At 34.3% G+C, this 14,505-nt stretch overlaps 1 protein-coding gene across 1 annotated transcript in view; it reads left to right on the top strand.

The window, feature by feature from the left end:
• Positions 1-14,505, top strand: part of LOC123542270 (titin-like) — a 42,028-nt gene that overhangs the window by 20,699 nt on the left and 6,824 nt on the right. The window contains exons 8-17 of the mRNA XM_053530933.1: positions 2,319-2,390; positions 4,065-4,154; positions 4,756-4,845; positions 5,781-5,852; positions 6,563-6,634; positions 6,840-6,962; positions 7,336-7,476; positions 10,493-10,605; positions 11,280-11,448; positions 14,263-14,375. Of these exons, the coding sequence (XP_053386908.1) occupies positions 2,319-2,390; positions 4,065-4,154; positions 4,756-4,845; positions 5,781-5,852; positions 6,563-6,634; positions 6,840-6,962; positions 7,336-7,476; positions 10,493-10,605; positions 11,280-11,448; positions 14,263-14,375 (1,055 nt within the window). The remainder of the gene's footprint in view (positions 1-2,318; positions 2,391-4,064; positions 4,155-4,755; positions 4,846-5,780; positions 5,853-6,562; positions 6,635-6,839; positions 6,963-7,335; positions 7,477-10,492; positions 10,606-11,279; positions 11,449-14,262; positions 14,376-14,505) is intronic.

A 14,505-nucleotide genomic window follows, 5' to 3' on the forward strand; every position in this document is an offset into this window, starting at 1 on the left:
CTCCATCCGGCTTTTTGCAATAATTATTGCCCCTTTTGGACTTAGAAAATCATTTTCTTGGTTGAGTATTATGTTTAAGTCAACTTTTCTCATAAACTATCAAAGCTATTGCTTTAAAACTTGCAACAGTTTTTCACCATCATAAGTGGACACTGAACATTAAGAAACATAACTCTATCCTGCTTTTTGCAAGAATGATGGCCCTTTTTAGACTTAGAAAATCATGGGTAGGACAATATTTCTATTACACAAAAAAAATCAGATGAGCGTCAGCACCCGCAAGGCGGTGCTCTTGTTTTAAGAATAAATTCTTTTTTGATTCTCTCATTTGTTCGTACGTACGAACAAATCCAGGCTGTTCATACGTATGAACAAATGATAGTGAGAAATGAAAAAGAAATTTTAAAGCTATTTTGGAATTTTGTTCGGACGTCCGAACAAATCTGGGCTGTTTGAACAGAATATCAGAATTGAAAAATAATATGGACAGGATTTGTTCGTACGTCCGAACAAAATTCCAAATTGCATTTTTTTAAGAATAAATTCTTTTTTGGTTCTCTCATTTGTTCGTACGTACGAACAAATCCAGGCTGTTCATACGTATGAACAAATGATAGTGAGAAATGAAAAAGAAATTTTAAAGCTATTTTGGAATTTTGTTCGGACGTACGAACAAATCTGAGCTGTTTGAACAGCATGTCAGAACTGAAAAATAATACGGAATATGGATTATTGTTCGTACGTACGAACAGCCAGGATTGTTCGTACGTACGAACAAAATTCCAAATTGCATTTAAGAATGTGAGAAATGAACAAGAATTTGTAAATTTTATTTGGAATTTTGTTCGTACGTACGAACAAATTTTGATTTTGTGTTGCTGTGGTCTGCGCTTTCTTCAATTTTTGCTGTGATTTTCACCAGTAAAAACTCCGTATAGCGGCAAAAAAGAGGGACAGACCGGAAGATCCTCTTTTATTCCGGAAGCAGATACAGTATTTTACATGTAACGTTCTCACTTGTCGGTTATCGGTTAATGCCAGAAATAATGTGTCTCGGTTTACGGGCATTAACATCCATTTGTATGTGTTAAAAGAAAAAAAATGCATACATGTGCATGCAAGTTTTTGGTCATCTCTGTGATGATTTGATAAAACTGACACCGTGTCTGACTTCATTCGTCCTCCACCTCTCATTTATGTGAGGAAGTTTGCAGTTGCTTGCGGAGAACAAGATTGTACTAGTACAGAATCCAGGAACCCTGATTAGGTTAACTGGTCGCCGTTACATTAACTTAGTTTGACATTTAGCATTAAATATAATTTCATTTAGCATATGGCAATTAGCATGGTGCACCGGCCTTCCATACATAGCAAACTTTAATAATATTTCATTTAAAGATCCAAGGATAAATAAAATATATAAATGCACGGACAAATGTAAAATGTTGCTCTGCAGTTCACTTTGTGTAATAGTAGTGTGATGAAATAGTTGTTTATTGCACGATTCCATATATTAATCACCGATCCAAAGTTAATACTATTGACTGGCAGCACTAAACTGTGCTTTGATAAAGCCAGTCTTGAAAGAAAAATGAAAATATATTAATGAGCCGCACCATGAGAAAACCAACATAGTGGCTTTGCGACCAGCATGGATCCAAAGCAGCCTGCGCATTCGCGCAGTCTGGTCAGGATCCATGCTGTTCGCTAACAGTTTCTCTAATTGTAATAGGCTTTGAAAGCGAACAGCATGGATCCTGACCAGACTGCGCGGATGCGCAGGCTTGTCTGGATCCGTGCTGGTCGCAAACCCACTATGTTGGTTTTCTCATGGCACGGCTCATATTTCTGATATCATGTAATTAAGCTTTTTGGGTGACTTGCCAGCTATTTGCCATCGCTCTTTCAGACCTCGGGAGTGACCGGCAATCCATTAAATCAGCTATATATTATACATGATAGGGGCTATATCACGTGTTCGTGCCCGCCCGCTTAGCTCAGTAGGTAAGATCGTTGGTCTACGGATCGCGGGGTCGTGAGTTCGATCCTCGAGCGGGGCGTATGTTCTCCGTGACTATTTGATAAACGACATTGTGTCTGAAATCATTAGTCCTCCACCTCTGATTCATGTGGGGAAGTTGGCAGTTACTTGCAGAGAACAGGTTTGTACTGGTACAGAATCCAGGAACACTGGTTAGGTTAACTGCCCGCCGTTACATGACTGAAATACTGTTGAAAAACGGCGTTAAACCCAAAACAAACAAACATATCACGTGTTCAGATGTCGCTTTGTTAAAGTTACAATTGATCAATTGTAGGTCAAAAAGGAGAGCCTGGCTTATTCGGGATACCCGGAGCTAAAGGTGACCATGGAGTTATGGGGCCACAAGGTAAAAGGCTAAGTTTTCTTTATTCATAGATCAAAAGTAGGGATGGCAACGAATATTCGAATATTCGAATATTCGTTCATTACACGAATATTCGAATACTGTTCGAATATTCGGAAAAAATATAAGATCATGAAAAATAAATAAAACCCAAATGAAAGAACAAAAAATGTTTGTTTATCTAATTTGCCGAAACCCGCTTTCATTATAAATTCGCGCGAAAATGGCTTCTTTCTTTGTCAGACGTGTCATTTTGTATATTAGCAAAGTTTGAAACTTAAACTTGTATATTAGCGTACCGAGATTGTACATCGCTATGGTGATGACAGTGTACTCGTAGTTAATACCGCTAATTGCTTACCTTTAGAAATTTTTAATGGTCACAAATTGATGTAAATCGGTTAGAGCTCGCCTTGTTTTCGGTAGGTGCGAACCGTGTGTAATTAAAAATGATCAGACAGCACTTCAACTAATTACTCGGATTTCAATCAAAGTCGATAAAAGACGTATTTGTGTAAAGAAAAATGCCGAAAAGTGTAGCAAACAAGTCAAATGGGATGCATATCATTTTTTGACGTAAATCGGATTATCTGAATGAAATGACGAATAAATGCATTTTGTATGGTTAACTTTTTTAAAAAAAAATCAATACTCAATTTTCAGACAAAGAGACTTAAAGTTAAGCCATTTTTTTCCTTAAAATTACCCTTATCCCACCCGCAGTGCATCTACTGTCAAAAAGCAAGCAATGCCTTTGAAGTATTTCACGCGATCATCCTATAAGAAGTCGGTTACGTGTAATATGCGTTGAAAAACTTCACTTACGCGAGGGCTACACCCCTGTAAGAAATAAATAAATTCTATATAAATTATTTGTATATAAAGGCAAACAACGAGTATTTTATACTCCAAAAGATAAACAAGCGATGAGAACGATTTGTCAGTTTTAATTCGTCAATGACTTCCGGTGTAAACGAAAGTAGAATTAATGCATGTCGCTGATTAGGGTATGAAAAACACGTAGGATTTTGAGCTGATTTGTTGATCACTTGAAGACCGAATATTCGAATATTCGTTCGGAAGGTTGACCGAATATTCGAATACCAAAAATGCTATTCGTTGCCATCCCTAATCAAAAGATTGTTCAGTAAGATTTTTATTGTAACAAATAATAATGTTCTTGGACATTAAAGACCGAAAGGTTGTTTTTATATTTGGAGAATGTTTCTTTACGATTAAACGTTCTGTTAAAACCGCCCTAGAGAAATAAAAAAAAGTTAAAGTGTTCTTTATGGGCAGCTGGTCTCTACACACAGATTAATTTATACTAAGATTGGTTAAATCGGAATAGAAAATAATGGCCTTGGTAAGGTGGTTTTGTAGTTGTGGCTGTTTTTCGGAGGTGGTCTTCAACACAGTTGTGGCTGTAGGTATGTCTTGTAGATGAAATTATTCTGTATGGAAGTTATTCCTTTAAAATCCGTATTTTATAGAAAATAAGTCCCTAGAGAGAAAAGAGTTTTTAGAAATGTCAACATGAGGCACAAAAATATACAGATAATGCCTAATTAACTTTGCTTTAAATTAAATATATAAATTGCCCATTGCAATTAGCAATACGGTGCCAGATGAGATAGATTGTTTATTACATCATTGGATATGTCATGACAATTTAAGGTTCGAAAGGGGAACCAGGCGTTGCGGGTAAAGATGGTGCTAAGGGTGAAATGGGTGCGGTCGGTCCGGACGGAAGAGTTGGAACTGCTGGTACCTCCTTATTTATAAAATAAGGCTTATTTAATATAAAATTGACTGTACTAAATGTCAGAACTGCCATATCAGTGTAAAAGCCTTAACCTAATTATCTTAATCTTTTGGTCATTACACAATGGTTATACAATTAAAAGGGCAATATTAACATTAAGTCAGCTTTAGTTACGTGCTAAAAATTTTGTATCATTTCTAAACATATTGCTTAATAAAAAGGACGCTATTTAAGGGTAATTTATTCTCTAGGCAGTAAATCTATGTGAAACTGCATAATGTAATTGGATTGCATAATGAGATCGGATTGAATAATGAGATCAGATAGCATAATGAGATCGTACTGCATAATTAATTCGTAAAGTGGTTACGTATATTTTCGCTTATAAGACGCACTTTCATATAAGACGTCGGACATGCACTCTCGGCTTTCTTTTTCTTTTAGTTTCCTTGTAGTAAACGCTTATAAGATGCTCGCCACTCTCTGAACTGGAAATATGACTCCTGATAATGCGTCTTATAAGAGAAAATATACGGTACAGGCTTTAACTTGATGTCTTTTATAATAAAATGCATGCATACTGTTCCTTGATTTCATTTAAAGGACCAAAAGGTGACAAAGGAGAAAAGGGACAAATGGGTTTGTACGGTGTCCCAGGGGCTAAAGGAAATCGTGGAGTTATGGGACCTCAAGGTAGGGTTTGTTGAGTTCAGCTTGCTCCCCAACTTTTAACCTTTACCCTGCTACATTTCTAGAATGGACTGGTCCGTCATTCAATTTGTGCAGTACCATTTTATCATTGGGTGTTCACTGAAAATTTACTGACTGATTAGCGAACAGTGCAGATCATGATCAGGCTGCACGGATATGCAGGCTGATCATGGACTACAATGGTCGCAAAGGGAGGATCACTTGCCGGCAGCAACCTAAAGTGTAACTGAAATAGAGTAAAATTTCTCTTCGTCCAGTTGAAGTCTAGAAGAGAAGACTATAAACATCAATATTTAACATTGGTTTTAAACTATAAGAAAAAAGAAATACTTGTAGAATCAGTGGTTTTCATGGGTGATTAATCTTCTTCGATTTCATGGTTGGGTCGATTCATTAAATTCTTTCCTAACGAACAAGTAAAATTTCCCATTCATGTTGTGTCCGAAAGCAAAAATCACTTTCTCACGAAATTCAATGACTTCTCAGCAAATATAATGTTTCTTGTTACCCTGAAACTTTTTATAGTTTTAATATTGAAAGTCATGATATTCATTAATAATATATCTGTCAGATTCAAATATATAACACTAGAACGGTTCCTACAGTAGATAAACCGCAGTACTATGAATCGAGATTTCCTGGTGAGGTTCATGTTCTCTCCGGTTCATGTGGAGAAGTTGAGTGTTATTTACGTAAAACAGTTCAGTACATGTTTGTTATCCAGGAACGCTGGTTTGGCTCACTTTTAGCCGTTACATACCGTACATGATATATTTCTGATAAAAAAGGCGTTTGAATACTCATTTATAAAACGAACACGCAGGTTCAGTTTTACACATACTAGTAGTTCAATAACTGTATTTTTTGTTTATTGATCAGAATATATATTGTTAATTTTTGTTTCTGAAACTTTGTAGGTATTAAAGGTGAAACAGGACTTCCTGGACTAAAGGGTGTACAAGGAGGCGTGGGACTAAATGGAAGCCCAGGTATAAATAATTAAGGGTCTATTAGTTTCATCAAACCCAGCTTAAGACTATTTCACGAGATGCAAGCGTAATTTTTACGCTGGTTTCTGAGCAAAGAATATTTACTTCGATGCAGGTCACGTGACGGACATGAAATTTTAAAGATAACTTCGAATTTGTTTTATTTCTTGTTCAACAGCAAATAATGGGATCTTTGTTTTGGTGTATTTGATTTTCGGTACTTTTAGTGTCAAGAAAAATTAATACAGATGCCTTTCTAGCGAGAACGGTGCACTTGGATGTACCCCGGTGTACTTTGACAGTGTCCGGAAGCCAAACAAATGCGAAACCAATTATCTGTGGGGAACAGCGTTCGCTGCAATAATGAAATGAACCTGCCCATATGTTTCCCCTTTCTACTGGATCTCTGTGACAGAATCATCCTTATTTCTACAAAGTCAATAGGGACTGATTCTTTCATATTCTGATGCAATATTATATAAATCTAAAGACTGTTGCTCAGCTTATCAATTTCGCTATAGAACTCATCAAGCGTTTGGAATTCATAGGCACATAAGACTAACTGTGGCGTTGTTTCGCGGGGTAAAATATTTCTAGATACAATTTTAATGACACTTCATGTTTGAAATCCAAAATCATACAACATTTGTATATATATATATATCCCCTTTTGATAACCGTAAATGATATTATTCTATATTTGACTGCAGGTCTACCGGGACAGAAGGGTGCTAAGGGAGATAACGCTGACGCTCTTGCTGCTCCATGTTGTACAAGTCTTGGTATATACATGATTATATGATCTATTAATAAACACATTTTCATTGGTCAAAACTGTAAATTTTCATACTTACTCATTGAAATGTCAACTTCAGCGTTCTTTGTTTTCCTTTGGTACAAAATATCTTCAACTGAATAGAAAATACCAATGATTTTATGTTGACCTAAGTGAACTATTTGTTGCTTTTTTATTTTTAACACATTTAGGTATCCCCGAGTTCACAGAGCAAGTTCAGGAAATAAAGGTCACAGAGGGATCAAATGTGACCTTGAACTGTAACCCAGCAGGGTACCCACCTCCGACGCTTACGTGGAATCCAAACCCTTCAGGTGAATATAATATTCCCTGTCAAATTTTCGCTTATAAGACGCACTCCGAAATCGGACAGTCAATCTGGGGTTTCTTTTTCTTTTAATTTCCTTGTAGTACACGCTTAATAAGATGCACCCCACTCTTGAACTGGAAATATGACTACTAATAATGTGTCTTATAAGCGAAAATATACGGTAAAAGGTTCGAACTTAGTGTTAACTATGCTTGTATATAGTATGTGCCTCTAGTTATCTCCCCTTATTATTATTATTAGTAGTAGTAGTAGTATTGTTATTATTATCCGTCCGCATCGGAAACGAAACTGGTAAGTTGGATTAATGCTTTAGCATTGTCAAATATCATAATTATATTTTATGATTTATTCGACAGGATTAGACCACACCAGGACTACTGTTTCTCCCAAATCCATCACCATGACAAACGTACATGTAACAGACAGTAAGATGTTCACATGCCTAGCAAAGAACGCGCTAGGAGACTCGGAGAAAAACTTTAATCTGAAAGTTTATCGTAAGTATTTCATTCAAAAATATCTTTAACGTAAGTATTTCATTGAAAATTATCACAATGAAGAGAAATAAACATTCTTAAATGAAAAATAAAACATGCACATTTTCATTAAAACACGAAAATACTGACGTCACTCCGGCAGATTATTTTGAACCATACAGACGCCGAGAAAGTGTGATACCAAAAATAATGTACTGTCTTACATAAATTGACATGGTATAACAGAATAGTGTTACACTTAATTCACGCACTCTGAATCTTTCATAAGGCATGCAGAATATGTTATTAGTAGTGATGGGGCGACAATCGAATAATCGTCGGCGTTGCATTCATGAGCGCGATCGCCGACTTCACTTTTCCCTGACCGATTAATTACTTGAAACCCTAACGGATAATTTAGTTGTTTCTGATCTTTTTCTTTTTAGTATTTACGGTTCTTTGGGGCAATTACGCCAAGGGAAACTACTATACGTAAAAATGGCTTCCTCCAAAGTGTCAAAAGAAATTGATGTCATCTGTGATCACCCAGATTTTGGAAGATATATGGCTTTTACAAAATTAAGCCGGGAAAACCATCAGCCTAAACTCTTGACATTAGTATGGCAGTGTGCATAGCATAACGCAAGCATAAGAGCAAAAATATTTTCAATTTTTGATTTTGTGGGATTGAAATCATTCCAGTCGTTAACTAAGAATTCATAAATCGTTAATATCTTTTTTGCTCCAAATAATTTTAATTTAATAACATAATATCACTGGATAAGTCCCTGGTGAAATTAAGACAGTACCTGATTCGAAGGTTACTATCTTCACAAATATTTTACTTTTATGCTGTTAACTTACTCATATTTATGAAGGGACACAATAGAAATAGGATATTTGATATCTGTGAGGTTCATTTCTTAAGTAATGACATAAAACATACATTGTGAGGTGAACTTACAGATATGCAACTAGAGTAACCGATTATCCGATTATATCCGATTAATCGAATCGGTTGGCTTGTCCGATTATGCCGATTAATCGGTTGGCAGATCTAACCGATTTGCCCATCACTAGTTATTAGACGTCAACCTACTATATTTGGCTAGAGAACACCAAATATTTTCCCATAGACTTCCATAATAACTTCCATAAATCGAAACATGTATATCTTGTCACATTTTTTCAAGAACTATCTTAGTTCACCCAAAATATCGGACAAAAAACATATGAATATTGCTACTTTATTTAAGTAATTTTCTTGTGAATGAGATGATCCTCTGTTTACATCGTTCGCATGGCATGGGAAATTCGCTTGATAAGACTTTTTTTTTTCAATATGATATAGACATGAAGTGTAGCAAATTTTGTCAAAATATAAAATAAAAAAATGTAAATGAAGTAAAAAAATTGAACTTTGCAAAAAAAAAAAAATCGCTTCTTGGGTTTGGTTACGTGACTGACCAGTCAGAACGGACAATCATTACTCCCAGGTATACACATACCTTTTTCCCTGTACTATTTTTAATTGGTCGTCTCTGACCTATTGATCAATGTTTCATATCATATTTTCCCATTTTACAGCGGTATTGTCAAACACGCTCCAATACCAAATGTTTTACAAAGAATCATAACGAAATTTCAGTTTTAAGAAACATACGGCTAGATTTACTAAAGTCACTCACTGTCGATTTACATTATCCAGATTCAGACACTGGCGACATTTTATTGCAGTTTTTCGAGAAATTTTAAATTATTAGGGATGGCAACGAATATTCGAATATTCGAATATTCGTTCATTACACGAATATTCGAATACTGTTCGAATATTCGGAAAAAATATAAGATCATGAAAAATAAATAAAACCCAAATGAAAGAACAAAAAATGTTTGTTTATCTAATTTGCCGAAACCCGCTTTCATTATAAATTCGCGCGAAAATGGCTTCTTTCTTTGTCAGACGTGTCATTTTGTATATTAGCAAAGTTTGAAACTTAAACTTGTATATTAGCGTACCGAGATTGTACATCGCTATGGTGATGACAGTGTACTCGTAGTTAATACCGCTAATTGCTTACCTTTAGAAATTTTTAATGGTCACAAATTGATGTAAATCGGTTAGAGCTCGCCTTGTTTTCGGTAGGTGCGAACCGTGTGCAATTAAAAATGATCAGACAGCACTTCAACTAATTACTCGGAGTTCAATCAAAGTCGATAAAAGACGTATTTGTGTAAAGAAAAATGCCGAAAAGTGTAGCAAACAAGTCAAATGGGATGCATATCATTTTTTGACGTAAATCGGATTATCTGAATGAAATGACGAATAAATGCATTTTGTATGGTTAACTTTTAAAAAAAAAAATCAATACTCAATTTTCAGACAAAGAGACTTAAAGTTAAGCCATTTTTTTCCTTAAAATTACCCTTATCCCACCCGCAGTGCATCTACTGTCAAAATGCAAGCAATGCCTTTGAAGTATTTCACGCGATCATCCTATAAGAAGTCGGTTACGTGTAATATGCGTTGAAAAACTTCACTTACGCGAGGGCTACACCCCTGTAAGAAATAAATAAATTCTATATAAATTATTTGTATATAAAGGCAAACAACGAGTATTTTATACTCCAAAAGATAAACAAGCGATGAGAACGATTTGTCAGTTTTAATTCGTCAATGACTTCCGGTGTAAACGAAAGTAGAATTAATGCATGTCGCTGATTAGGGTATGAAAAACACGTAGGATTTTGAGCTGATTTGTTGATCACTTGAAGACCGAATATTCGAATATTCGTTCGGAAGGTTGACCGAATATTCGAATACCAAAAATGCTATTCGTTGCCATCCCTATAAATTATATACATTGGATTTGGCTTTTTTACATGGAAAATGTTTGTAAACTCTTTGCAAGTAAACTAGTATTTGATAGAAGAGTTTCAAATAGTCGAGCTGAATATTAACAATTTATAGTAAGAAGCGCTTATAAATCATTTGTTACAAATCTGTTCTCTTTTCATATTTAAACAATTATTTCAGAGCATCTTAAGTTTGACAAAATGCCCCAGAACCACACAATTATGATAGGAACTCCAGTGACCCTTGAATGTCAAGTGGAAGGACCCCTTAACCCTCAAATCTCGTGGTACAAGGTATACCTTGAAGAGAAGCCATCTGTTTTGTATCAATTTGTTATTATTTTTTTCTTTGATGTAAGGCCGAAAATATGTGAGAGGGATACAATTCCGGCTTATCTAGCGTTCGTTTGTTTTTTGTTTTTTTTTTCGCAAAAATAAATCCGTTTCAGAATTCGGACATTATTTACCTATAAGGGAAAAATTTCGTAGTACACAGAGATTTAATCTCGCGTAATTAGCTTTAAGACTTCGTAAGATTTTACCTCGTGAAAATATATTACATTACTGTATATACACGAAACATTTACGTAATAATGGGGTAGCAGTCGATTTTTTTAAAAAAAAGGGGAAAGTTATTTGTACAATTTAGATATTTCTAAGAAATTTATTTGTTCCTTATTATATTAACGATCATACTACATACATAGTAACATTTTTCAAATCTCGGAAGATTAAAAAGCAACAGACAACGAATCGTACATTCACTATATTTTTCTGTATATACAGGATCAATTATGTAACTAGAATCAGGAAAAAGCTACAATGAACTTAGTTTACATCGTCTATCTTAATTTTATGCTTTATTCTGCAGCATTTTTGTAACGTTTAAAAGCTCAAAAGATATCTACATATACAGTATCGTAAAAGTTACAAGAGTTAAGAATAAATTAACCAAATTGTCTCTATAGATTATGCCAGACGGATCACGATTCCAAGTGACTAATGGAGTTACATCCATCGTAAATGGTTCACGGCTTCACTTCGATCGAATGGATAGCTCTAAAATAGGCCAGTATATATGTGAAGGAAACAATGGCGTAGAGAAGGTGCAAATGACAGCCGCCTTAAGTACCTTCGGTAAGATTACCACATCATCGACAAAATCTTTAAATATCTTCGGTAAGATTACTACATCATCCACAAAATCTTTAAATATCTTCGGTAAGATAACTAGATCATCCACAAAATCTTTAAATACCTTCGGTAAGATAACTACATCATCCACAAAATCTTTAGATATCTTCGGTAAGATTACTACATCATCCACAAAATCTCTAAAAATCTTCGGTAAGATTACTACATCATCCACAAAATCTTTAAATATCTTCGGTAAGATTACTACATCATCCACAAAATCTTTAAATACCTTCGGTAAGATTACTACATCATCCACAAAATCTTTAAATATCTTCGGTAAGATTACTGCTTGCTTCATCCACAAAATCTTTAAATACCTTCGGTAAGATTACTGCTTGCTTCATCCACAAAATCTTTAAATATCTCCAGTAAGATTACTACATCATCCACAAAATCTTTAAATATCTTCGGTAAGATTACTACTTGCTTCATCCACAAAGTCTTTAAATGTCTCCGGTAAGATTACTACATCATCCACAAAATCTTTAAATATCTTCGGTAAGATTACTGCTTGCTTCATCCACAAAATCTTTAAATACCTTCGGTAAGGTTACTACATCATCCACAAAATCTTTAAATATCTCCGGTAAGATTACTACATCATCCACAAAATCTTTAAATATCTCCAGTAAGATTACTACATCATCCACAAAATCTTTAGATATCTTCGGTAAGATTACTGCTTGCTTCATCCACAAAATCTTTAAATATATCTCCGGTAAGATTACTGCTTCATCCACAAAATCTTTAAATATCTTCGGTAAGATTACTACTCATCCACAAAATCTTTAAATATCTTCGGTAAGATTACTACATCATCCACAAAATCTTTAAATATCTCCGGTAAGATTACTGCTTCATCCACAAAATCTTTAAATATCTTCGGTAAGATTACTGCTTCATCAACAAAATCTTTAAATATCTTCGGTAAGATTACTACATCATCCACAATATCTTTAAATGTCTTCGGTAAGATTACTGCTTGCTTCATCCACAAAATCTTTAAATATCTTCGGTAAGATTACTACATCATTCACAAAATCTTTAAATATCTTCGGTAAGATTACTGCTTCATCCACAAAATCTTTAAATACCTTCGGTAAGATACTACATCATCCACAAAATCTTTAAATATCTTCGGTAAGATTACTGCTTGCTTCATCCACAAAATCTTTAAAATCTCCGGTAAGATTACTGCTTCATCCACAAAATCTGGACTTTTCGAGACTTCCTCATAAATGATTGTGTAAACTGGTAACAGGAACTTTTTTGAAATATCTTTAATCATTTTACTGTTGTGGCAAAATAATGTCTCTTATATAAATGTTGAATTAAACAAAACGTTGAAATTTTTTGAAAAAAATTGTCTACTAAATTTCTTTGAGTTCGTTTATCAATAATCTTATGAAAATTTACGAAATGGAAGAACTTAAGCAGACATTAATTTTGTAAATTTCATTACACATATTCAATAATCTAATTTTTAATTAGTTTCGTAAGGCTTTGGTTTCTATGTAAAAATCAAATGAAGCAACAGTCCAACTAATAATATAAAATATGCATTCTTTCATAGACAGGCAAAAGTTAGTTTTAAAGTTGCACTCCAACTTTTTCGGTCAAAGCTATAAAGGGAGGTTATAAAGAACAAAAGACTTTTACCATGCTTTCTACTGTAGTTATCAAAATAATCGTACATTTAAGTGAAAGTTACCCAAAATAGAAAATGCATGAAATTGAATAAGATATATTCTATGTTCATAACAAAAAATGTGGCAGCCACATTATGAAGAAAAAGACATTATGGCCCTTTATTTGTCAGTGTAGTGTATGTAGCTGATATGTGTTCGTTAGATTACATCTTGTATTTCAAGGAGCTTCTGAATGGTCAAATACTGTGAAATCATTAATATTCGTGGGGGATTAATTTTCGTGGATTTCGTGGTTGAGTCAATCCACGAAATTTAATCCCAACGAACAAGTAAAATTCCCATTCATTTTAGGTTCAAAAGTTGAAATCCACGAATTCATATCCCAACGAAATTGCTGTTTTGACCAAAACCACGAAATTTCATGCCCACGAAATTAAATGATTTTACAGTATTGCTTAAAAATTCCTGTTGTACTATTAAGCTTTTAGATGCGTCGATTTTTTCGCCGTGAGCAATTCTGTTAGTGTTTTCCGACACTTTTTGGTACTGACATAGTTTCTGTTTCATTTTATTAAAGTAGTTCTACCAGTCCATATCAAAGTTTTTCGACACTATATAATTTGGATAAAACATCAAGATATACTAAGACATTTCTGCCAACAAAAAAGAACATAGTCACGGGCTTGATCTTTTTTTTGGTTTAAACATATTTTATTTGTTCAAGTCATTACATGAATAATATACAACAACTGAGATATTGTGGAATTGGACAGAAAGCAAATTAGCTTATGGTTGTCCTTTCCCTTGATCTTTTTTTGCTAGTCTGAATCCTAAATTTGCTCTGTCTTCAAAGTAAAACTTAAAATATTCGCTAGTGAAAAAAAAAGTGCACGGAAAACAAGCTTGTTAGCACCCTTAGAAAGATATTTACGTATACCCTGTATTTTGATGCAACACATAATAAACGTAGTTATTGAAATGTTAATTTTCAGTTTGTTTTCATTCACCCATCCATTATTATTCACTAAATATTTTTTTTTTATTTCCAAATCACATGTCTAGAGTCATAATAAATTGTTATTACTTTGTTTATTTTTTATTTAAGGACCACCTCACATCACTTCCCCCTCTACCGTAACAGCAATAAAGGGACAGACTGTAAGACTTACATGCGATGCTGACGCAAGACCTCCAGCCACTATTTCATGGACATATCCGGTGTGTATAATTACAGTAGTTTTGAATTTATCGGGGGTGAAATTGTGCAAATATCTAAATACGCAATTCATTTTGTGATTTTATAAAAAATAACGTCAGAAATTCGATCGGATATGCGCTTCCGTGGTGA

The sequence above is a fragment of the Mercenaria mercenaria genome, chromosome 19 (genome assembly GCF_021730395.1).
Source record: "Mercenaria mercenaria strain notata chromosome 19, MADL_Memer_1, whole genome shotgun sequence".
Taxonomy (NCBI): domain Eukaryota; kingdom Metazoa; phylum Mollusca; class Bivalvia; order Venerida; family Veneridae; genus Mercenaria; species Mercenaria mercenaria.